The 18,628-nt window shown below is 46.8% G+C and overlaps 1 protein-coding gene across 1 annotated transcript in view; it reads right to left on the reverse strand.

Moving 5' to 3' along the window:
* Positions 1-2,738: 2,738 nt before the first annotated feature.
* Positions 2,739-18,628, reverse strand: part of MCM10 (minichromosome maintenance 10 replication initiation factor) — a 39,222-nt gene continuing 23,332 nt past the window's right edge. Inside the window, exons 16-20 of the mRNA XM_060258530.1 lie at positions 17,435-17,559; positions 12,259-12,372; positions 11,666-11,811; positions 11,094-11,136; positions 2,739-3,962 (exon numbers count right to left, since the gene is read on the reverse strand). Coding sequence (XP_060114513.1) covers positions 3,879-3,962; positions 11,094-11,136; positions 11,666-11,811; positions 12,259-12,372; positions 17,435-17,559 — 512 coding nt within the window. The 3' untranslated portion in view covers positions 2,739-3,878. The remainder of the gene's footprint in view (positions 3,963-11,093; positions 11,137-11,665; positions 11,812-12,258; positions 12,373-17,434; positions 17,560-18,628) is intronic.

An 18,628-nucleotide genomic window follows, 5' to 3' on the forward strand; every position in this document is an offset into this window, starting at 1 on the left:
GTAAAGGAGATTGTGAGCCGCTCTGAGACTCTTCGGAGTGGAGGGCGGGATATAAATCCAATGTCTTCATCTACCTCACAGGGTGTCTGTTGTGGGGGAGGAAGGGAAAGGAGATTGTGAGCCGCTCTGAGACTCTTCGGAGTGGAGGGCGGGATATATATCCACTATCTTCATCTACCTCACAGGGAGTCTGTTGTGGGGGAGGAAGGGAAAGGAGACTGTGAGCCGCTCTGAGACTCTTTGGAGTGGAGGGCGGGATATAAATCCAATATCATCTTCAATATCTTCATCTAAGAGTTTACAGTCTGGATCACATCTTAAAGCTATTGTTTGCTGTAATAAGTGCTAAAAACTTCCTTTAATAAGAACGAAAGCCGAGAGTCTCGTCATGTGGAATTCTACAGCCAGCTCTTGTGGCCCTATATACTGGCTGATCTAAAATCACACCCAGTTTGTTCATGACCTGATAAGAATTCCTCAGCATTCTGCCACTTCTTCTTTGGCCAAGGATCTTGCAAAAACCAGAAACAAAACATCAGTTTGCTTCAAGGTGGTCCTACCATTCCAAGGAAACACACCCACAGCATTTCATTTATTTATAAAGGAGGCCTTTGATGATGGAAAAGGTCCTAGCAGAACTCCTGATAAATAAAATGTGCAGGCTCTTCATCCATACTTCCACTAGAGTGCTTTCTGCATGTGATGCATTTAATATGTTCTTGCCAGACATCCGGTCAACATGAAGTAAAAACAGTAGTACCAGCTAGACAAACACAAAATGAGGGGCCATTCATCAGGATACAGAAGTACATTATAAAACAGTCCCCCATACTGAATTCTTCAGTGATGCCACAATTAAGGTTCCGTCCAGTTAATCGATCAAAGCTTTATAGCTGCAGTCTGATAGATTTGCTACCTCTTTTCCTTTTACAGGGAAAATTTGAAGGTGCTTAAAAAAAAAGTACTACATTTTCATTTACCTAGTTTTACTTTGCAGCTAGGGGGACAGAGGGGAAAAGGCTAGTGAAATAATATCAGCGTTTCAAGAGCAATGAACAAGACTTCAAAGTTCAGGAGGAAAAAGCAAAACTTCCTTAAAAAAAAGAAGAGGTCTGATCAGACACGCAGTTGTTATCTAAGAGTCAGACTTCACCTTCTTGGTCAATGTGGAAGCTTGGCAGTTTGTGCCTATAAAATAATCCCGCCAATAAGTAAACATCTCCTACATCAGAATTCCATTACCAGCTGGTAGGCAGCTTCTTCCAGCTAGCAAACAATGCAGCCCCTTGTAAGGCACATTTCTCACATATTGCACTGAATTCCAAACTTATCCAAACAGTTAGGCTGAAATGCCCAAGCCAAGCACCATCATCTTTTATACAAAGTCATACAAACGAGCCCTGAAAAGCGTTTCCTTCGGTTTCTTTTTGCACCATTCTCTCAATCCTTGAGCACTCAATCTAGAGCTCCTAAGGGACGCAAGCCATCAAAACCAGCATAAAAACACTGATGGAACCCCTCAGATAAAAGTGTGGGTTATAAAAAGAAAGTTTTGGGCTGGTGCCAAAAAAGGCAGGCACCACATAAGCCTAAAAAGGAAGGGCATTCCACCTGCTACAGACAGGAGGGTTTGCAAAGAAGGTCTTTACTGGTGTACTGGAGTTAGTACCTAGTTGAGCAATAATTTAAGGCTGTTTTCACACAGGGGCAGGAAACATTGCCCTTGCTGTAAAGCAGGAATGAGTAGGGTGGAAGTATACAGAGACAGTGTACACACATCCCATCCTCCCAACTTCCTGTTGTCACAGTGTAGAAGGCAACCAAATTTTGCCAGGCCTCTCTGTGGCTGACAGCTGAGCCACTGCACAGACACTACAGAAAAAGTTAAGGGGCTGAAAAGTATGTAAGAAAAATGACATTTAGTTCCATGTCCATCCCCAGATTAGCTGTGGGCAAAGCCTCTACATTAAATTTCTGCCCAAAGCCACTCCACATTTCTCCTTTGAGCTGGAGCAAAGGGGGTGTTTTCAACAGGTAAAGGCCCAGGATCCACAGATGCCATATGGAAGCACTCCCATCTCCAACACACAAAGGATCATTGTTGGTGTTGGGGAAGGAACACAAGAATACTGCTTGCCAGATCAGTGCTCCATCTAGTCCAGCATCCTCTCCCAAACTCCACATACTATTAAACTGGCTTTACAAGCACTGGAAGAGGCTGTATGCATGAAGTGGAATGAGGAATTGCAGCTATACTCAGACCAAGACACAATGGAAATATTTATCATTTTGGTGAGCCAGTTTGGTGTAGTGGTTAAATACACAAACTCTAACTTGGGAGAGCCAGGTTTGATTCCGCACTCTTCCACATGCAGCTGCTGGTGTGACCTTGGGTCAGTCGCCAAGTTCTCAGCAGAGCTGTTTTCTCAAGAGCAGCTCTCTCAGCCCCACCTACCTCACAGGGAGTCTGTTCTGGGGAGAGGAAGGAAAAGGAGATTGTAAGCTATCTGAGACAATGAATGAAGGGCAGGGTAGAAATCCAATCTCCTCTTCCTCCTCCTTCATTTATCCCTTCACCTGCTTAAGTCAGTTCACCACCCCCATTTCCTAAATACAATGTAGAGGTTATCAAGTTCTCAGGAAGATCAAAACTATCTTTAAAGCCCACTAGCCATTTATAATACTTAGGCAAATCAAGAAAATCAGGCACTTCTAGAAGAACTGACACAACCTCTGGCTTTTAGAAACAAGACCCACACACTTTTTTTATTGTAAAAATGCATGCTAGTCTACTTAAACCCACAGCATTCACTATGATGAATATCCACACGATTCCCGGGTAGCTGCTAAAAATTTAATGCCAGTATTGCAGGCTCATATTTACAATTGTCAATACATTTTCAACAACTGCCTTTCCAATGGTATATCCTGCTGTTTACTGACAAGTAACAGTAGTAGGAATGGACAAAATTGAAAGAGAGAATTACATAGTGGAAATAGCTGCATCACACACAGGTAAGAAATAATTTTAATGCACAGTTCAAGCCACGAATCCAAATGATGCTTCTAGTGGCTAACCAATTAAAGACTTCCTCTGAAGGTGCTGTATAAAATTGTCGTTCCAGTTCAGATAACTCTGCCCTAATTTTAGCGATCCCCTTATTTCTTTTCATAGACCATCAATGCTTTATACTAGGGATAATTTATTTTCTGAAGCAACCTGTATTATCTCAACTGCTGATAAAAACAACCAGATGTAGAACAATCTTAGAATTTTAAAGTGACCGCTGGAGAAAAGGCACGAAGACTGGAGGCAAATAGAAGTGCCACTTTGTAAAAGGATTATTCTAGGTTTGGAAAGGTGTGTGGACTGGCAAAATAACAAAAAAGACAGGCACATTTTCTTTTATTGCCTGGATGTTGTGGCAGTTAGCTCTCAGGACTTAGTTGTTTCTTCTCTGTATACATTCCTTGACTGAAATGGCTGAAGATAAAACTGTGGCTTTCTCATTGGCAAAGGCAACAGCTGCAGAACCTGAGAAGTCGTTTCTTGGACTGTAAACTTCAAGTTTTCTAAGTACCACTTCCTAAACCAAATGAAGATTTAATCCTAATTATTTAGGAAGACTGAAAAGCAGGAACCAGACTTTTTTTGGGGGGGGGGAGGGGGGAGAGAGAGAAAGGCTGAGTCATCTGTCTAATGGGACCCATGTCGTGCTTGTAGGCTCCTCTGTGCCCCAACTGGAACCTTCCCCAGTAAGTCAGAGTCACACTGCCCTGACAGAGTCTTTAGAAAGAGACCTCTCCATTCCATACTTAGAACCATGGGGCCTTATTGTAAATCAATTTGCCTTCAGAACTTCAAGGTTTTTTCACAATTACTTCATGCTGTTGAGAAATCTGTGATGTTCTTCTCCTCTTGTTAGAAGTGTTTCTGCACCAATTCGGGGACCTTTCTTCTCCTAGAAAGGGGAATTTACAATTAGATTGTGCTTCTAGGCACTGGAATAAAACCCAATTTTAAAACAGTTTCAGGAAGCAAAACAAGGCATCACCACCGTAAGTCTTATTTACTTCTGCAAGTCTTATTTACTTCAATAAGGCTCACCCAAGAGAACTTCCAAGTGGATTGCGTTACTGCTAACAATTCTGGAAATGCAACTTTAATTTCAAAGTTTTCAAGAAAAGAAATGGCTTTAAAAATAACCTGGCAGCTTATTTGACCTACAGAGCAGGTAGTGTCCAAAGTGCCCCATGGCATCAGAACTGCATTAAGCCGGCCACACACTGGATCTGATCTTTAGCGTGGGAGCTGACTTGGATCTAATGGCCAAAATGTTGGTACCATGGTTAGATCACTGCACCCTGAAGGTCCAGCTGGGTGTCCTTCTCTCCCCCTCCCCAATCTAGGCGGCAAGCAGATTTATGCTCACCCACGAAGACTGGTAGATCCCACTGATTCCAGAATGCTCTGTGGGAACCGATGCCTGGTGATTCCTTAGATGAGTTGATAGAGGACTGGAACTCATGGCTTTCTGAAGCCATTAATGAAATCACTCACCCAACCCCCAACGTCTTCTTTGTCCCCGGAAGAAAACATCCCCGTTATACAATGGAACTCGGGAGGTTGAAACGGGAACTCAGACAGCTGGAGCCAATTTGGTGCCAAGTTTGTGTTGAAGCCACAAGAACATCTCATAGGACACTCATGAAATCCTACGAGGTTGTAGTGAAGGCTGCTAAAAGGGATTTTTATGTGGCCTCCATTGCATCTGCTAGCTCTCTCCTAGCTCAATTATTTAGGGTAATTCGGTCTCTTATGTCCCTCTCAGAGAGGACCCAAAATAATAGTAATAGTAATTCAGCTACAAGCTGGGGGCATCTGCAGGCTTTTTTTTGCAGATAAAGTCTTGTTGCTCAGTCATGACCTCCCAGCAAATGTCAATACAGTACATGAACTGGAGACCTCCTGGCAGTCTTTGGATTCAGTCTGACACCTTTAGTTGGCTCCCCCAAGCCGATGCTGACAGGATTCTGGGTGCTGTTAGGCCTACCACCTGTCTCCTTGATCCATGTCCCTTATAGCTGGTGAAAGCCAGTGGTGAAGGGCAATGAGGTCCCCTGGAAGATATTATCAACTTGTCCCTGGGCTCAGCGATCTTTCCAGGAGGGCTGAAGGAGGCACTGGTTATACGATTCTTAAAACAATTTCTACAGATCTGACCAATTACTGCCCTGTTTCTAATCTTCCATTTCTGGGTAAAGTAATTGAGAAAGAGGTGGCTGAACAGCTTCAGAAATTTCTGGATGACACATTGGCACTGAACCCATTCTAATATGGTTTCCACCTCAGCCACGAGATGGAGACAGAGTGGGTCGTCCTCATGGACGATCTCCACAGGCAGCTGGATAAAGTCAGGTTGGTGCTGTTGATACTGCTTGATCTCAGAGGTAGAATTTGACACAGCCAACCATCACCTGTTGACTTGCCGCCTTGCTGATTCTGGGATTCATGGGGTAACCCTGCAATGGCTTACCTAATTTCTCCACAGCTGGGGACAGAGGGTGGTGTTGGAGGGCTTACTGTCCCTGAGGTGGGGATATGAGAGGGTCTAGACTAGAATAGCGTCAATGATAATGTTACGGTTTGTTTTAATTAATGTTCTACTGGTTTTTAAGGTTAAATTAATGTCTAATTTTAATGTTTTTTGCTGTAATTGTTTTAATGCACCATTGGTCACTGTATTGTTTATTACTGTTTCATTTATTAATGTGCCATTGGTCATTATATTGTTAGCCGCCCTGAGCCTGCTTCGGCGGGGGAGGGCGGGATACAAATAAAATTTTACTTACTTACTTACTTACTGAGGTACCTGCTAGAATGTGAGGTCCCCCCCAGGGGCACTTCTCTCCCCAATGTTATTTAACATCTATGTGCACCCCCTTGCCCAGCTGGTGCAGAGATTTGGATTAGAGTGTCATCAATATGCTGATGACACCTAGCTATTTCTGCTGATGGGCCGCTGACTGGACATCGTTCCCATGAATTTAACTGAGGGTTTGGAGGCCATGGTTGGAGGGTTAAAGCATAGGCAGCTGAAACCAAATTTGGCAGGCCGATAGCCACGGTGGGGCCCACCACTTACCGCTGCTATAGCACAACACCAGCCCTGGAGCACATCTCCTGCCACTGGGCAGGACAGATCCTTGCGTGAGGCTGCCTCCCTCCCTGGCCCCCCTCCCCTTCTTCTTCACCTCTTCTTCAGCACTGGTCTCCATAGGCGGACCATTTAGGCACCTCTTCTTCAGCACTGGTCTCCATAGGTGCACCATTTAGGCACCTCTTCTTCAGCACTGGTCTCCATAGGTGCACCATTTAGGCACCTCTTCTTCAGCACTGGTCTCCATAGGTGCACCATTTAGGCACCTCTTCTTCAGCACTGGTCTCCATAGGTGCACCATTTAGGCACCTCTTCTTCAGCACTGGTCTCCATAGGTGCACCATTTAGGCACCTCTTCTTCAGCACTGGTCTCCATAGGTGCACCATTTAGGCACCTCTTCTTCAGCACTGGTCTCCATAGGTGCACCATTTAGGCACCTCTTCTTCAGCACTGGTCTCCATAGGTGCACCATTTAGGCACCTCTTCTTCAGCACTGGTCTCCATAGGTGCTCCATTTGCGAGCACCGCTATGTGAAGGCTCGGAGGGAGGGAGGCCTTAGAAGAGTGGCGGACCAACAGGGGGATGGCGGTGGGAAGGAAGCTGTAAGAGGGAGGGATTGGGAAGAGCTCACCCCCCTCCATTTCACTTTAGCTTGGGGGACACATTTTTTTTGGGGGGGGGCTGTGAAGGTGGACATGCAAACATGCAATGGAGGTGCCCAGGCGTTGGCCTGAGTGTGAAGTGCAGGGAAAGGGAACAGAGATTGCACCTGACAGAGTCCTGATAGCCACCCAGGGGGAAGGAGGAGGGCACGGGTTCTTGGAAGGCCAGCCTCAGCAAGCCCATGGCTGAGCAGCCAAGGCAACATTGGCCTTCCCCATTGGTTGCGAGGACACTGGCCTAGGCACTTCCCACCCCCCTGGACAACAGATTGAAGTTAGAAAGCTCCTACCCTCTCTAATTCAGAATTCACTATTCACGCTGGGAGAAATGAGTCTCCGCTCAAGCATGGTCGAAATTTTTTTTAAAAAATCTTTGTGATGTCATTCTGGGTCCCGCAGCCCCACCGCTTTCTCCAGTGCCCCCCACACTTAAAAATGTCCTAACTAAGGGCCTGAATCCGGGCAAGATGGAGGTTCTCTGGCTACGTGAGGGGTGCTGGGGCTGGGTTGCCAACTCCCGGCTCTTGATGGTGTGGCCCTATCATTCGCTCCTACTATAATAATAATAATAATAATAATTTTTTATTTCTATCCCGCCCTCCCCGCCGGAGCGGGCTCAGGGCGGCTCACAACATAATGATACATTACATCGGTTTTACATAATAAAAACATAAAAACATAATTAAAACAGTTATAAATTATTAAAATTAACATAACAGTGTGGCGTTATAGAACATTTCCAGCAGCATAACTAGCTTTGTCACTGATTCTGTCACTAGTTGAAGGCCATCCTGAAAAGGTGGGTCTTACAGGCCCTACGAAATTGATCTAAACATTTTAGGGCCCTCACCTCCTCAGGGAGTTGGTTCCATAGCATTGGAGCGGCGATAGAGAAGGCCCGATCCCGGGTGGCCTTCAGTCTGGCCTCCCTTGGCCCAGGGATATTCAACTGGTTTTTCCCAGATGACCTCAGTGCCCTCTGGGGCTCGTGTGGGGAGAGACGGTCCCTCAGGTAGGTAGGTCCTCGGCCATATAGGGCTTTAAAGGTAATTACCAGCACCTTGTACCGAACTCGGTATACCACTGGCAGCCAGTGCAGCCCGCGCAGCCCCGGCTGTATGTGCTCCCATCTTGGGAGCCCCAACAACAGCCTAGCCGCCGCGTTCTGCACCAGCTGCAGCCGCCGAGTTCGACACAAGGGCAGCCCCATGTAGAGGGCGTTGCAGTAGTCCAGTCTCGAGGTGACCGTAGCATGGATCACCATTGCTAGGTCACGGCGCTCCAGGAAGGGGGCCAACTGCTTCGCCCGTCGAAGATGAAAGAACGCGGACTTGGCAGCAGCCGCTATCTGTGCCTCCATCGATAATGAAGGCTCCAGAAGAACCCCCAGGCTCCTGACCCTATGTGCCGCTTTAAGCTGCACACCGTCAAGGACCGGTAAGGGGATTTCCCTTCCCAGGGGACCGCGACCCAAGCAAAGGACCTCTGTCTTCGTTGGATTCAACTTCAGCCCGCTCAGTCTGAGCCAACCTGCCACGGCTTGCAATGCTAGGTCCAGGCTTTCTGGGACGGAGCCAGGCCGGCCATCCATTAGTAGATAGAGCTGGGTGTCATCGGCGTACTGATGGCACCCAAGCCCAAACCTCCGGGCAATCTGGGCAAGGGGGCGCATATAGATGTTAAACAACATCGGGGAAAGAACTGCCCCTTGTGGCACCCCACATATTAGTGGGTGCCTCCGGGACCGCTCCCCCCCAATGGCCACCCTTTGTCCCCGTCCTTCGAGGAAGGAGGAGAGCCACTGTAAGGCCAATCCCCCAATCCCCACGTCGGCGAGCCGGCGGGCCAGTAGCTGATGATCGACCGTATCAAATGCGGCCGACAGATCCAACAATATCAGCACCGCCACGCCGCCTCGATCCAGATGCCGCTGGAGGTCATCCACCAAGGCGACTAGCACTGTCTCCGTCCCATAACCTGGACGAAAGCCGGACTGGTGAGGGTCTAAGGCAGAAGTGTCATCCAAAAAACTCTGCAACTGTAACGCCACTGCCCTCTCTATAACCTTACCTAAAAATGGTAGGTTCGAGACCGGTCGGTAGTTTGCCAATTCGGCCGGATCTGCTGTACTCTTTTTTAGGAGAGGGCGGACCATGGCCTCTTTCAAAGATGTTGGAAATTGCCCTTCCAAGAGGGATCTATTTACGATATCCCGTATAGGATATCTAAGCTCCCTCTGGCAGGATTTAATTAGCCAGGAGGGGCATGGGTCAAGGTCACAAGTTGTAGGGCGTACAGTTGAGAGGACTTCGTCGACTTCCCCAAGACTAAGCGCGTCAAAGTGATCCAAGATAACATCCGGAGACAGGCACGGAGCCCCGGGTTCATCTACTGCATTCAATGTGGCAGAAAAGTCCTGGCGGAGCGACGAGATTTTATCTGCAAAAAAGTTCGCAAAAGCCTCACAGCCTATTTCCAATTCTCTTATGTTTGGTCTGCCTTGGGGCAGAGTGGTCAAATTTTCAATTATCTTAAATAATTGTGCTGGGCGCGAATTTGCAGATGCAATCCTAGCCGCAAAGTAATCCTTCTTTGCGGCTTTGACTGCCATCTCATAAGACTTTATAAACATTCTATAGGATGTTCTCGACGCTTCGTCACGAGTATGCCGCCACCGCCTCTCTAGTCGTCTGAGTCCCTGTTTCAGTTGGCGTAGCTCCGAGGTGTACCAAGGAGCCAGCCTACTTCGGGGGCGCAGAGGACGCCGGGGTGCAATTTCGTTGATGGCCCTGGATAACCTGTCATGCCAGGTGTCTACCAGATCATCAAGGGAATTGCTAGGGGGCCAGGGGTCCCGCAGAGCCCTCTGGAACCGCTCAGGGTCCATCTGACTCCGCGGGCGAGCAAAAATAGGCTCGCCGCCCATACAGGGTTGAGGAGGCGCACCCACACGGGCCTTGAGGGCTAGGTGGTCCGACCATGGCACCGCCTCTACTGCGATACCGTCCACCGAAATCCCGGACGCAAAGATCAGGTCTAACATGTGTCCGGCCTGATGCGTGGGAGTGGTAACAAATTGGGAGAGTCCTAGTGTCGCCATGGAAGACACTAGGTCCAGCGCCTGATTGGAGGCTGCGTCGTCTGCATGGACATTGAAGTCGCCCAAGACCATAAGCCTCGGGAACTCCAATGCCCAGCCCGCCACCGCCTCCATCAGGGCTGGTAAGGCGCTGGCCGGTGCGTTAGGCGGACGGTACACCAGCCAGATCGCCAACCCCTCCCCCACTCCCCACGCCAAACCGGCACACTCCAAGCCCTCGATCGTTGGGGCCGGGAGAGCCCTGAAGGAGTAACCCTCCCGTACTATCAAGAGCCTGGGCGTGATCTTGGATGCCACCTTGCCTATGGAGGCCCAGGTGGTGAGAGTTGCCAAGCTGGTGCTCCAGGTTAGGCAACTGGTCACCTACCCGCCTTGCCCTGACCTAACCACCATAATGCACACAACACTCACCTCCAAGATAGACTACTGTAACTCGCTGTATGTGGGCCTGCCCTTGTGCCTAACCAGAAAGCTCCCACTGATCCAGAATGTGGCCGCAGAGGTCCTTATGGGGAACTATCGAACCACACACATTCAACCTGTGCTGTGTAAGCTTTGCTGACTTCCAGTGGAGCCCCAGATCTAGTTCAAGGTTTTGTTTTTAACCTTTAAGGCCCTTAGCGGTTAGGGACCCACATACCTTCAGTATGCCCCTGGAAGAGTGCTGTACTCTGATAATAAGAACCTTTTGGTGGTCCCTGGCCTGAGTGAAGTCCGGCTGTCCTTAACCAGGGCGAGGGTCTTTTTGGCCCTGGCCCCCACCTGGTGGAACATTCTGCCTAAGAACGTCCATACCCTAGGGGAGCTGATGTCTTTCCATATCTCTGCAATGCAGAGAGATGTCCTGACAGGCATTTGGTTGAGGACAGCAATGATTTGACCCTCTCATATCCCCATCCCATCTCCCTCCTTATTCTGCATATCCTGCCACCCAGGGCAGGGGGCTATAAAAACCTTTTCCCCACCATACTGATTTACTGTTAATGTTTAATTAATGTTTTTTTTAATTATTATCTATTGTATATATTTATGATGTAAGCTGCCCTGAGCCCTATTTTTAGGAAGGGCAGCCAACAAATTAAAATTTAATAAATATCCTTAAGATGCAAAAAGTGCCCAGCAAGTCAGGGAAGTAACCTGGATAGACACAGCCTTGGTCTGCACTTACTTTGAGCATTCCATCACGTTCCCACTTAAAGAGGCCACAATGGCTGAAAGACAGACAGAAAATTGCAATTGTGAAAGAAGTATCTCAGAACATGTTCTGTAATGCAGTGGTAACTGGGGTGGAGGAAGGCAGATGCCATGCCTGCATGCCTCTGAAGCATGCAAAGTGGCTGAGCCTGCTAATACATAAGATGAAGTGAGCTCTTGCCTACAAAAGGATTACAAATAATTTGTTTTTAAGAGACCCGGCCCTACCCAAAGCCCAATTCCATCATCCATGTTCTTGAGATTTATGCATCCAAAGTCAAGGAGACATGCCCTGACTCTCAGCTGTGCATCATCAAGCACACATCCCGACTCTGATTTCCCTTCCTCCATTGGACTGAGGAGGAAGCTCTCAATCTTCCCCCATTCGGGTCCCCACATATGCAGAAGCTGTTCCTTCGCTCTCCTTTTCTGCCACAGAAGTTGACAAGGAGCCCCTTACTTTTCTTTTGAAGGGAATGATTGGAAGCAGAGTTCAGGGCATGTGAGAATGCGTGCTGGGGAAGGGAAAAAAAAGGCTCCTCCTACCTGCAGTGTTTTTGGGGTAGCTTGTCAAGAGAGATGGCTCGGTTTCCACATGGACACTTAAAAAATCGCTTTATGCCATCATGCCAATTGTAGTCATGATTTTGCACCACACAGGAATTTAGGAGCTTGAAATAGGTATACTTGCACTGTAAGGGAAAGAGAGATAGCAACACACTTTGAAATAGGTTTTTTTTTAAAAAAAGAGGTTTATAAAAAAAGAAAGATTGTTGTCATGGGAAAGCATTGCTGGCTGCAGCAAAAGAATAGTCTGCTTCTAAGGGAATTGCAAGAAAGCAATTCTGTCCTCCGTCACTGTATTTTTGAGGGGACGACCCACATGAAGTCAGCTCCTTTGAGACCTCAGCTTTGGTGACTCCCAACTTGGACTCATTCCTAGTCAAGTCCGCATCAAGCAGACAACTTGTACCAAGGGGGCAGGATCTGATACGCTGCTTGTGGGCACCTCACGTGCTCTATTATTAGCATTGGCTCAGCTATCACCAGACAAAGTTGCACAGGATTAGAACTAGTTGGCACCCAAACAGCAGCTACAAACCAGACAGCAGACAATGACCAGCTGGGTCCTCACTCACTGTCTTGCAGGTCACAACGCGGCATTTCACTTCTCTGATGCTCCTCATCTTCTCTTCCATTTGCTCTTTTTTCACCAGGGGTTCGAAATAGCGTTCCTGCACCTCTGCCTCAAACTATGACACAGAAGATACAAGTTTAATCCCAAATAACCAACAGCTGATATTTATCTAGAACACTTCTATTCTGTCCTTCCTCCAAGGAGCTCAGGGTGGCTTAGATCATTCTCCCTTCTTCCATTTTACCCTCACAACAGTTTGGTGTAGTGGTTAAGTGTGCGGACTCTTATCTGGGAGAACCGGGTTTGATTCCCCACTCCTCCACTTTCACCTGCTAGCTTGGCCTTGGGTCAGCCATAGCTCTGGCAGAGGTTGTCCTTGAAAGGGCAGCTGCTGTGAGAGCCCTCTCCAGCCCCACCCACCTCACAGGGTGTCTGTTGTGGGGGAGGAAGGTAAAGGAGATTGTGAGCCGCTCTGAGACTCTTCGGAGTGGAGGGCGGGATATAAATCCAATATCCTCTTCTTCTTCTTCTTTATGAGGTAGGTGAGGCTGAGAGAGAGTCAGTGCCCAAGATCACCCAGTGAGCTTTGATGACACAGTCAAGGTCTCCCAGTCCAACACTAACCACTCTGCAGCATGATTGATGTTAAAAGGAAATCTTTAACAGATTGTGTATTTGGATACAGGTTTTAGGAACAAACATTCAGCAACAAGCAACTTAATTTAAATCTTTACCTGAATAAAACGCATAATGTTGAATTCATATATGCGGGTGTAAGTTTTGAAGTTGTTCTGAAGTACAGACCCTCTTGTTGGCTGTACCTTCATACCCTGAACAAACAGGAGCCTTACAAGATCTTAAGACTAACATGTTTTTATTCTAGCATCAGTTCTGGCTGTCTAGAGGTCACTTCAGTAAAGGTAATCAGGAAGAGTATAAAGCAGGGCGGTCGAACTAATTTGTTAGGAGTGTCGAATCTGACATAAATGTCACTTTGTTGGGCCGGCTCGTGCATGCCATAAACTATAACACGAGGTACTGGGAATATAAAATCTATAAAGATGCTGAATGGCAATGGTAGGTGAATGACAGGCTCGTTTTGATTAGGTGTGATTTGCAAAGGGGTAAGAAATGTGGAGATACCAGCATTAGTAATGAGACAGAAAACCTAGGTCTCAATAAGGTCTAAGAGGATGCAAAAATAAATGGACATAACTTTGACATTAGAAACCACAACAGTCCAAAACCAGTGGGGGACATTTAGCCCTCCAGGCATTCAGTTGCTGACATAAGAGTAGCAGCTCTCTTACAAAGGAATTTCAAAAGGGGATTAGAAAGAGAGACCGCTGAATTGCAACGGATAATAAAACTCAATACAATGCATCCTCCAGGAATGATTGCACCTAAATTTCTTCTCTCATGAAGGTTCTTTCTACCAGATGTGGTGGACTTGTGAAAGAGCGAAAAAGTACTGGCAGATGATTCAGCAAGAAATTTCTAAGATCTTGGGATATGAATTCAGGAAAGTTGCAGAGACTTTTCTGTTGGGATTACAAATGGGAAAATTTCCAAAAGAAGATAAAACTGTAATTTGGTACTTGCTTTCAGCTGCTAGGACATTGTATGCGCAGTTGTGGAAGCAAGAAAAAATACCAGAGAAATGGGATTGGATTATAAAAGTTATGACATGGAGTGAAATGGACAAATTAACAAGAATATTAAGAGACTATGATTTAGAAGTTTTTAAGAGGGAGTGGAAAAAGTTCAGAAGATATGTAGAAAAAGAGTGGAAAATAAAAGGACATTGGACAATTTTTGATAATGATTAAGTTTAAAAAAAAAGAATATAATTTTTTGTTTTAATAGTTAAGGGTACCTTTAAATATTTGCATTTTAAGTAAATAACACCGGTGGGGGTCAAGTAACGAGGGGAGGGGTGGGTAGAAAGTAATATATGGGGTAGATAAAAGAAGTTTTTAAAGATGTAAGAAATAGATTTATTACCATATGTTACCAATAAAATTGTTTTAAATCTCATTACCAATTGCCTGCTATTGTAATTTGGTGTCTGAAATCACTTCAATCTCCAAGATATAAGGACAAGCGGATTCACATTCCAGCTGCATCTGAAGTGGGCAGTCACTCATGAAAGCTCCCGCCTTGCTGCACACTGTGCTGGTCTTGAAGGTGCCACTGGACTCTTGCTCCCTTCCACTAATAAAGAGGGCAAGCTTTTAGGTTTTTCTTTTTCATCCGTTAGAACTGGAAAGGGGGAACTCTCCAAATGAAATCATGTGTTGATTTCAGACTGGGCAAAATTCACTCAGTGCTGATAATAAGGAAACAATTAAGAAAGCAAAATGTGAAAAAGGCAGTCAGCGAGGTGGGGCGGGGGGAGGGAGGAGAAAAAGTGAACAAGTTTCTCTTTCTTTTTTACACTACCAGAAATTCCTTCCTGTTTGGAGAGCCAGTTTGGTGTAGTGGTTAAGTGTGCAGGCTCTTACCTGGGAGAACCAGGTTTGATTCCCCACTCCTCCACTTGCACCTGCTAGCATGGCCTTGGGTCAGCCATAGCTCTGGCAGAGGTTGTCCTTGAAAGGGCAGCTGCTGTGAGAGCCCTCTCCAGCCCCACCCACCTCACAGGGTGTCTGTTGAGGGGGAGGAAGGGAAAGGAGATGGTGAGCAGCTCTGAGACTCTTCAGAGTGGAGGGCGGGATATAAATCCAATATCTTCATCTACCTCATAGGGTGTCTGTTGTGGGGGGAAAGGTAAAGTAGATTGTGAGCCGCTCTGAGACTCTTCGGAGTGAAGGGCGGGATATAAATCCAATATCATCTTCTTCTTCCTAGTATCTTTCAAAAGGGGGGGGGGTTGTACAAGAGTGCCTGTACCTTTCCTGAAGTCTGAGGAGGGGAGGGGAGAGAATAAAGATATTGCACGCATGATCTTGCAAAAGGCTCCCACCTCATCTCCTCCTGCCTGAGGGTGGAGAGGGGATGACATTGGCTAGCGGAACATGAGTACTAAAGATCGAAAGGCAAGATCCACTATCACCATCAGAGAAGCACCTCTCTTGTGTTTCTGGATTGTAAGAGGAAATGCACATGCATCGTCAAGAGTACAAGAAAGCCCTGCAGGATCCAAAACTAGGGAAAACGCATCCTTTTGCAAGTTCTCTTAAATAAATTAAGCCTTGGGTAATCTTCATCATTATTGAGCCAGATCTCTTTACTTTTCAGTACTATTTTTAAAATGATTTTTTCTAAGATTACAGCAACAATCTGTTAAGAAACTGCAATCTTAATCGTTGCCAAGAAGCAAGGCAAGGTTCCCCACCCCCCACCCCTTGTTGATCAATACACTTCTCTGTTCCCCTTCTTTACTTTCAAGAGTGCATACAACTGTAAAAAGAGGGGAGAGCATTCCACCTTTTGGGAGTTCTTAAACCCTCCCCCCCCACCCTCCCTTCCTCTCCCAGTGTAAAGTAACAACACTGGAGCGAGTCTGTAAACATTCCTCTTTGGAACCGGACCAAACTTTGCTATTGTTTGGAATGGCTGGTTGCTCTCTTACTTTAACTCAGGGAATGAGAAAGAGTTACCTTGTGGTCCTCCCCTGCTAAAGTTAATTTCCAGCTTGCTTGCAATAATTGTGCAACAGGCGAAATGCACCTCAGAGCAGAGCCAAGGGCAAACTGGTGAGGCTGAGGGAAAAAAATTTTTTTTGCAGAAAGAATGGGGAGGGGAGGAGCTGCTGCTTGCTGATGGTGATGAATTGAACTTGGTCATGTCTGTGGATAAGTTTGCTGTTGGCTCCCCCCTTTCTGTGCTCCCTCCCTCCCCCATCCCAATTTAGTTGCACTATCTTTCTGTTTCTGGGAGTGCTCAGCGATGCATTCTTGATGAGTTATAAAAGAGAAAAGCCAGCATTTTCTCCTAGTTCACCAGATTTCTCTTCCCTTCCTCCTCTGCTGGGTAAAAGATGGAAAATGCTTGAGCTCAGATCTGGATGAAGCATTTTGCATTGTCAGGGGTCTGTGCTCTCTCTTGCTTGTTCCCTCCCCCTCCCTTCCCTACCAAAGTAGGAGGGGCTCCTTCTGACAAGAGCTAGCCATTCTTTCTGCTGCTATTTATTAGCCTTGACTTAGGAAAGGGAGGAAAGCGGAAGCCAATGAGAAAGGGAGGAAGGTGGAAGCCAGTGGCCTACTATGGGGGCTTTCAAAACAAGAGGGGGAATCTTTGAAACAGTCTGGAGAGAGAAAAAGTCCGAAAGAGGGAGTCTGGCTGGCACTTGAGAAAGAAGCTGGCTCAGTAGGGGTCTAATACAGGGAAGGGGGTATCATGGGGACATTCCTCCTTGTGGGCCTGATTGAAGTCCTGGGTGGGCCGAGTGTGGCCCGCGGCCATATATTTGACACCCCTTCCTCTAAGCTGCGGAGTCTTGTGAGAAAAATTCTACTTCATGAGCTACAGGCATTAAAGTTGTGAGCTGCTGCATACATTAGTTTGCTCTGGAACCATTTTTCCTGAGCTGAGACAAAAATGTGCGAGCCGGAGGCTAAAAAACTGTGAGCTAGCTCACACTAACTCAGCTTAGAGGGAACACTGCCCCCAGCATAGCTTGTGTGTGAACGAATATGTCCATCACATGGCATTTGATGATGTCCAGGAAACCTAGTGCTAGATTAAAAACATGTTATTCTTTGTGGTGCTGCAAAACTCCAGATTTAGATTGCCACAACACACTAACATGGCTACTCCTCTAGACTACCTTGACATATAGCAGTTCTCTCTAAGGATAAAACATACATTTATTCCATGTGGCTTTTACGTTAAGCAAGTTTGGCCACCCCTGCTGTAGAGTTTCCATCAGTTTCTGGAGCTACTCTACATCACTTCAAAGTTTTCCCAGAAATGATGTCATAACACACAGCAATGCCCCCCTGCAGCTCCCTCTAATCTCAGGACAGTCATGGAGAGGGAAAGAGATCGTGGTGTCCAGAACTGCAGAGATCCCTCCCTTCTCCTCTATCTTCTGAGGTGCTACACTGGCAAACTAATTTTAAGCTCTATGGTCAGAAGGCTGAAAATAACCTGGGATTTGCACAATCCCAGTTGTTTAAGATTCAGAATTCACATTCAGAGATTTTTCAATAGAGCTTCTCCTTTAGGCTTACCTCCTTAAGGACGCCTGTGTGTTTGGACCTAGCGTGCAAGATCTCTTGGAATTCTTCACAGTTCATATACGCAAGCTGCTCACAACGTTTCTTTTGAACAGGCTCTAGCCCCTCAGTATCATTACCTAGAGGATCGAAGAGATAGGATATATATGGATGTGCAACCGTTTATGCCCAGGGCCAATGCATTCTGTTCAGGTGCTCCTGCTGCAGCCATTCAGACTGGGTCTACAGCAGGGGTGCCCAACCTTTTGGCTTCCCTGGGCCGCACTGGAAGAAGAAGAATTGTCTTGGGCTGCACATAAAATACACAAACACTAACGACAGCTGATGATGAGCTTAAAAAAAGGTCCATGCATAATTTGCGTGATATCTGCCACCACATATAAGCAGAAGGGAGGGGGAATCAGTAAAAATATCGTCCCATCCCTCCCAGAAACTCAGGGGCCTTAATGTCCTTTCTGCTTCCAAGTCCTGCTGCAGATGGCCCAGAGCTGAAGCAGGAACCAGGCCAGGCAATGCACTAAGCCAGGAGTAGGACTGGGAAAGGCAGCAGCCAGCAGCAGACCACCAGGCTACCTCAGTCACCCACCCCAGCAATAAAAGGGGGGGGGGGAGGAAGCATAACATAAGAAAATGTGCCAGTATGGTGCCTGCCAGAATCAAACAAGGTCAGACTGCAGCAAGCCCCACCACAAGTCCAGACAACTATAGTGACCTCCGCAACAACTTCTACAAGACCAACGCCTCCCCCCCTCCTGCTCTCACTCTCTTACCTGGAGTCCAGAGAGGCTTACTGCAGGCTGCACACCAAAGAATAGGAGCACTGAAAATGTGGAACAGGCTCCGCTGGCCAGCGAATAAGAGAGGCTCAACCAGGCTGCAGTGCTCTCACTACTGCTAGTAGAATGTTTGTATCTGGTGGGCCTCTACATCAGTGTTGTGTAGAGTCCGCCTACTCTTAAAACTGCTCTATTGAGAACCTGATCCACTATGACAGCAATTTACACCAACAAATGGGGATAAATCCAGAAGGAATATGGTCTTCCTCCCAGCCAGAATAGCCTGCCTACTGCTCAAACCACCCCCCCATTCTCAGGAAAATGCCTGGCTTTCTGATTCTTGTTTCCTTTAAGAATGATCATTGAGAAATGGAGAGCAGAGCCAGGAGCGAACAAGTTTCAAGCACAACAA

This window comes from Heteronotia binoei, chromosome 17, assembly GCF_032191835.1.
Source record: "Heteronotia binoei isolate CCM8104 ecotype False Entrance Well chromosome 17, APGP_CSIRO_Hbin_v1, whole genome shotgun sequence".
Classification (NCBI taxonomy): domain Eukaryota; kingdom Metazoa; phylum Chordata; class Lepidosauria; order Squamata; family Gekkonidae; genus Heteronotia; species Heteronotia binoei.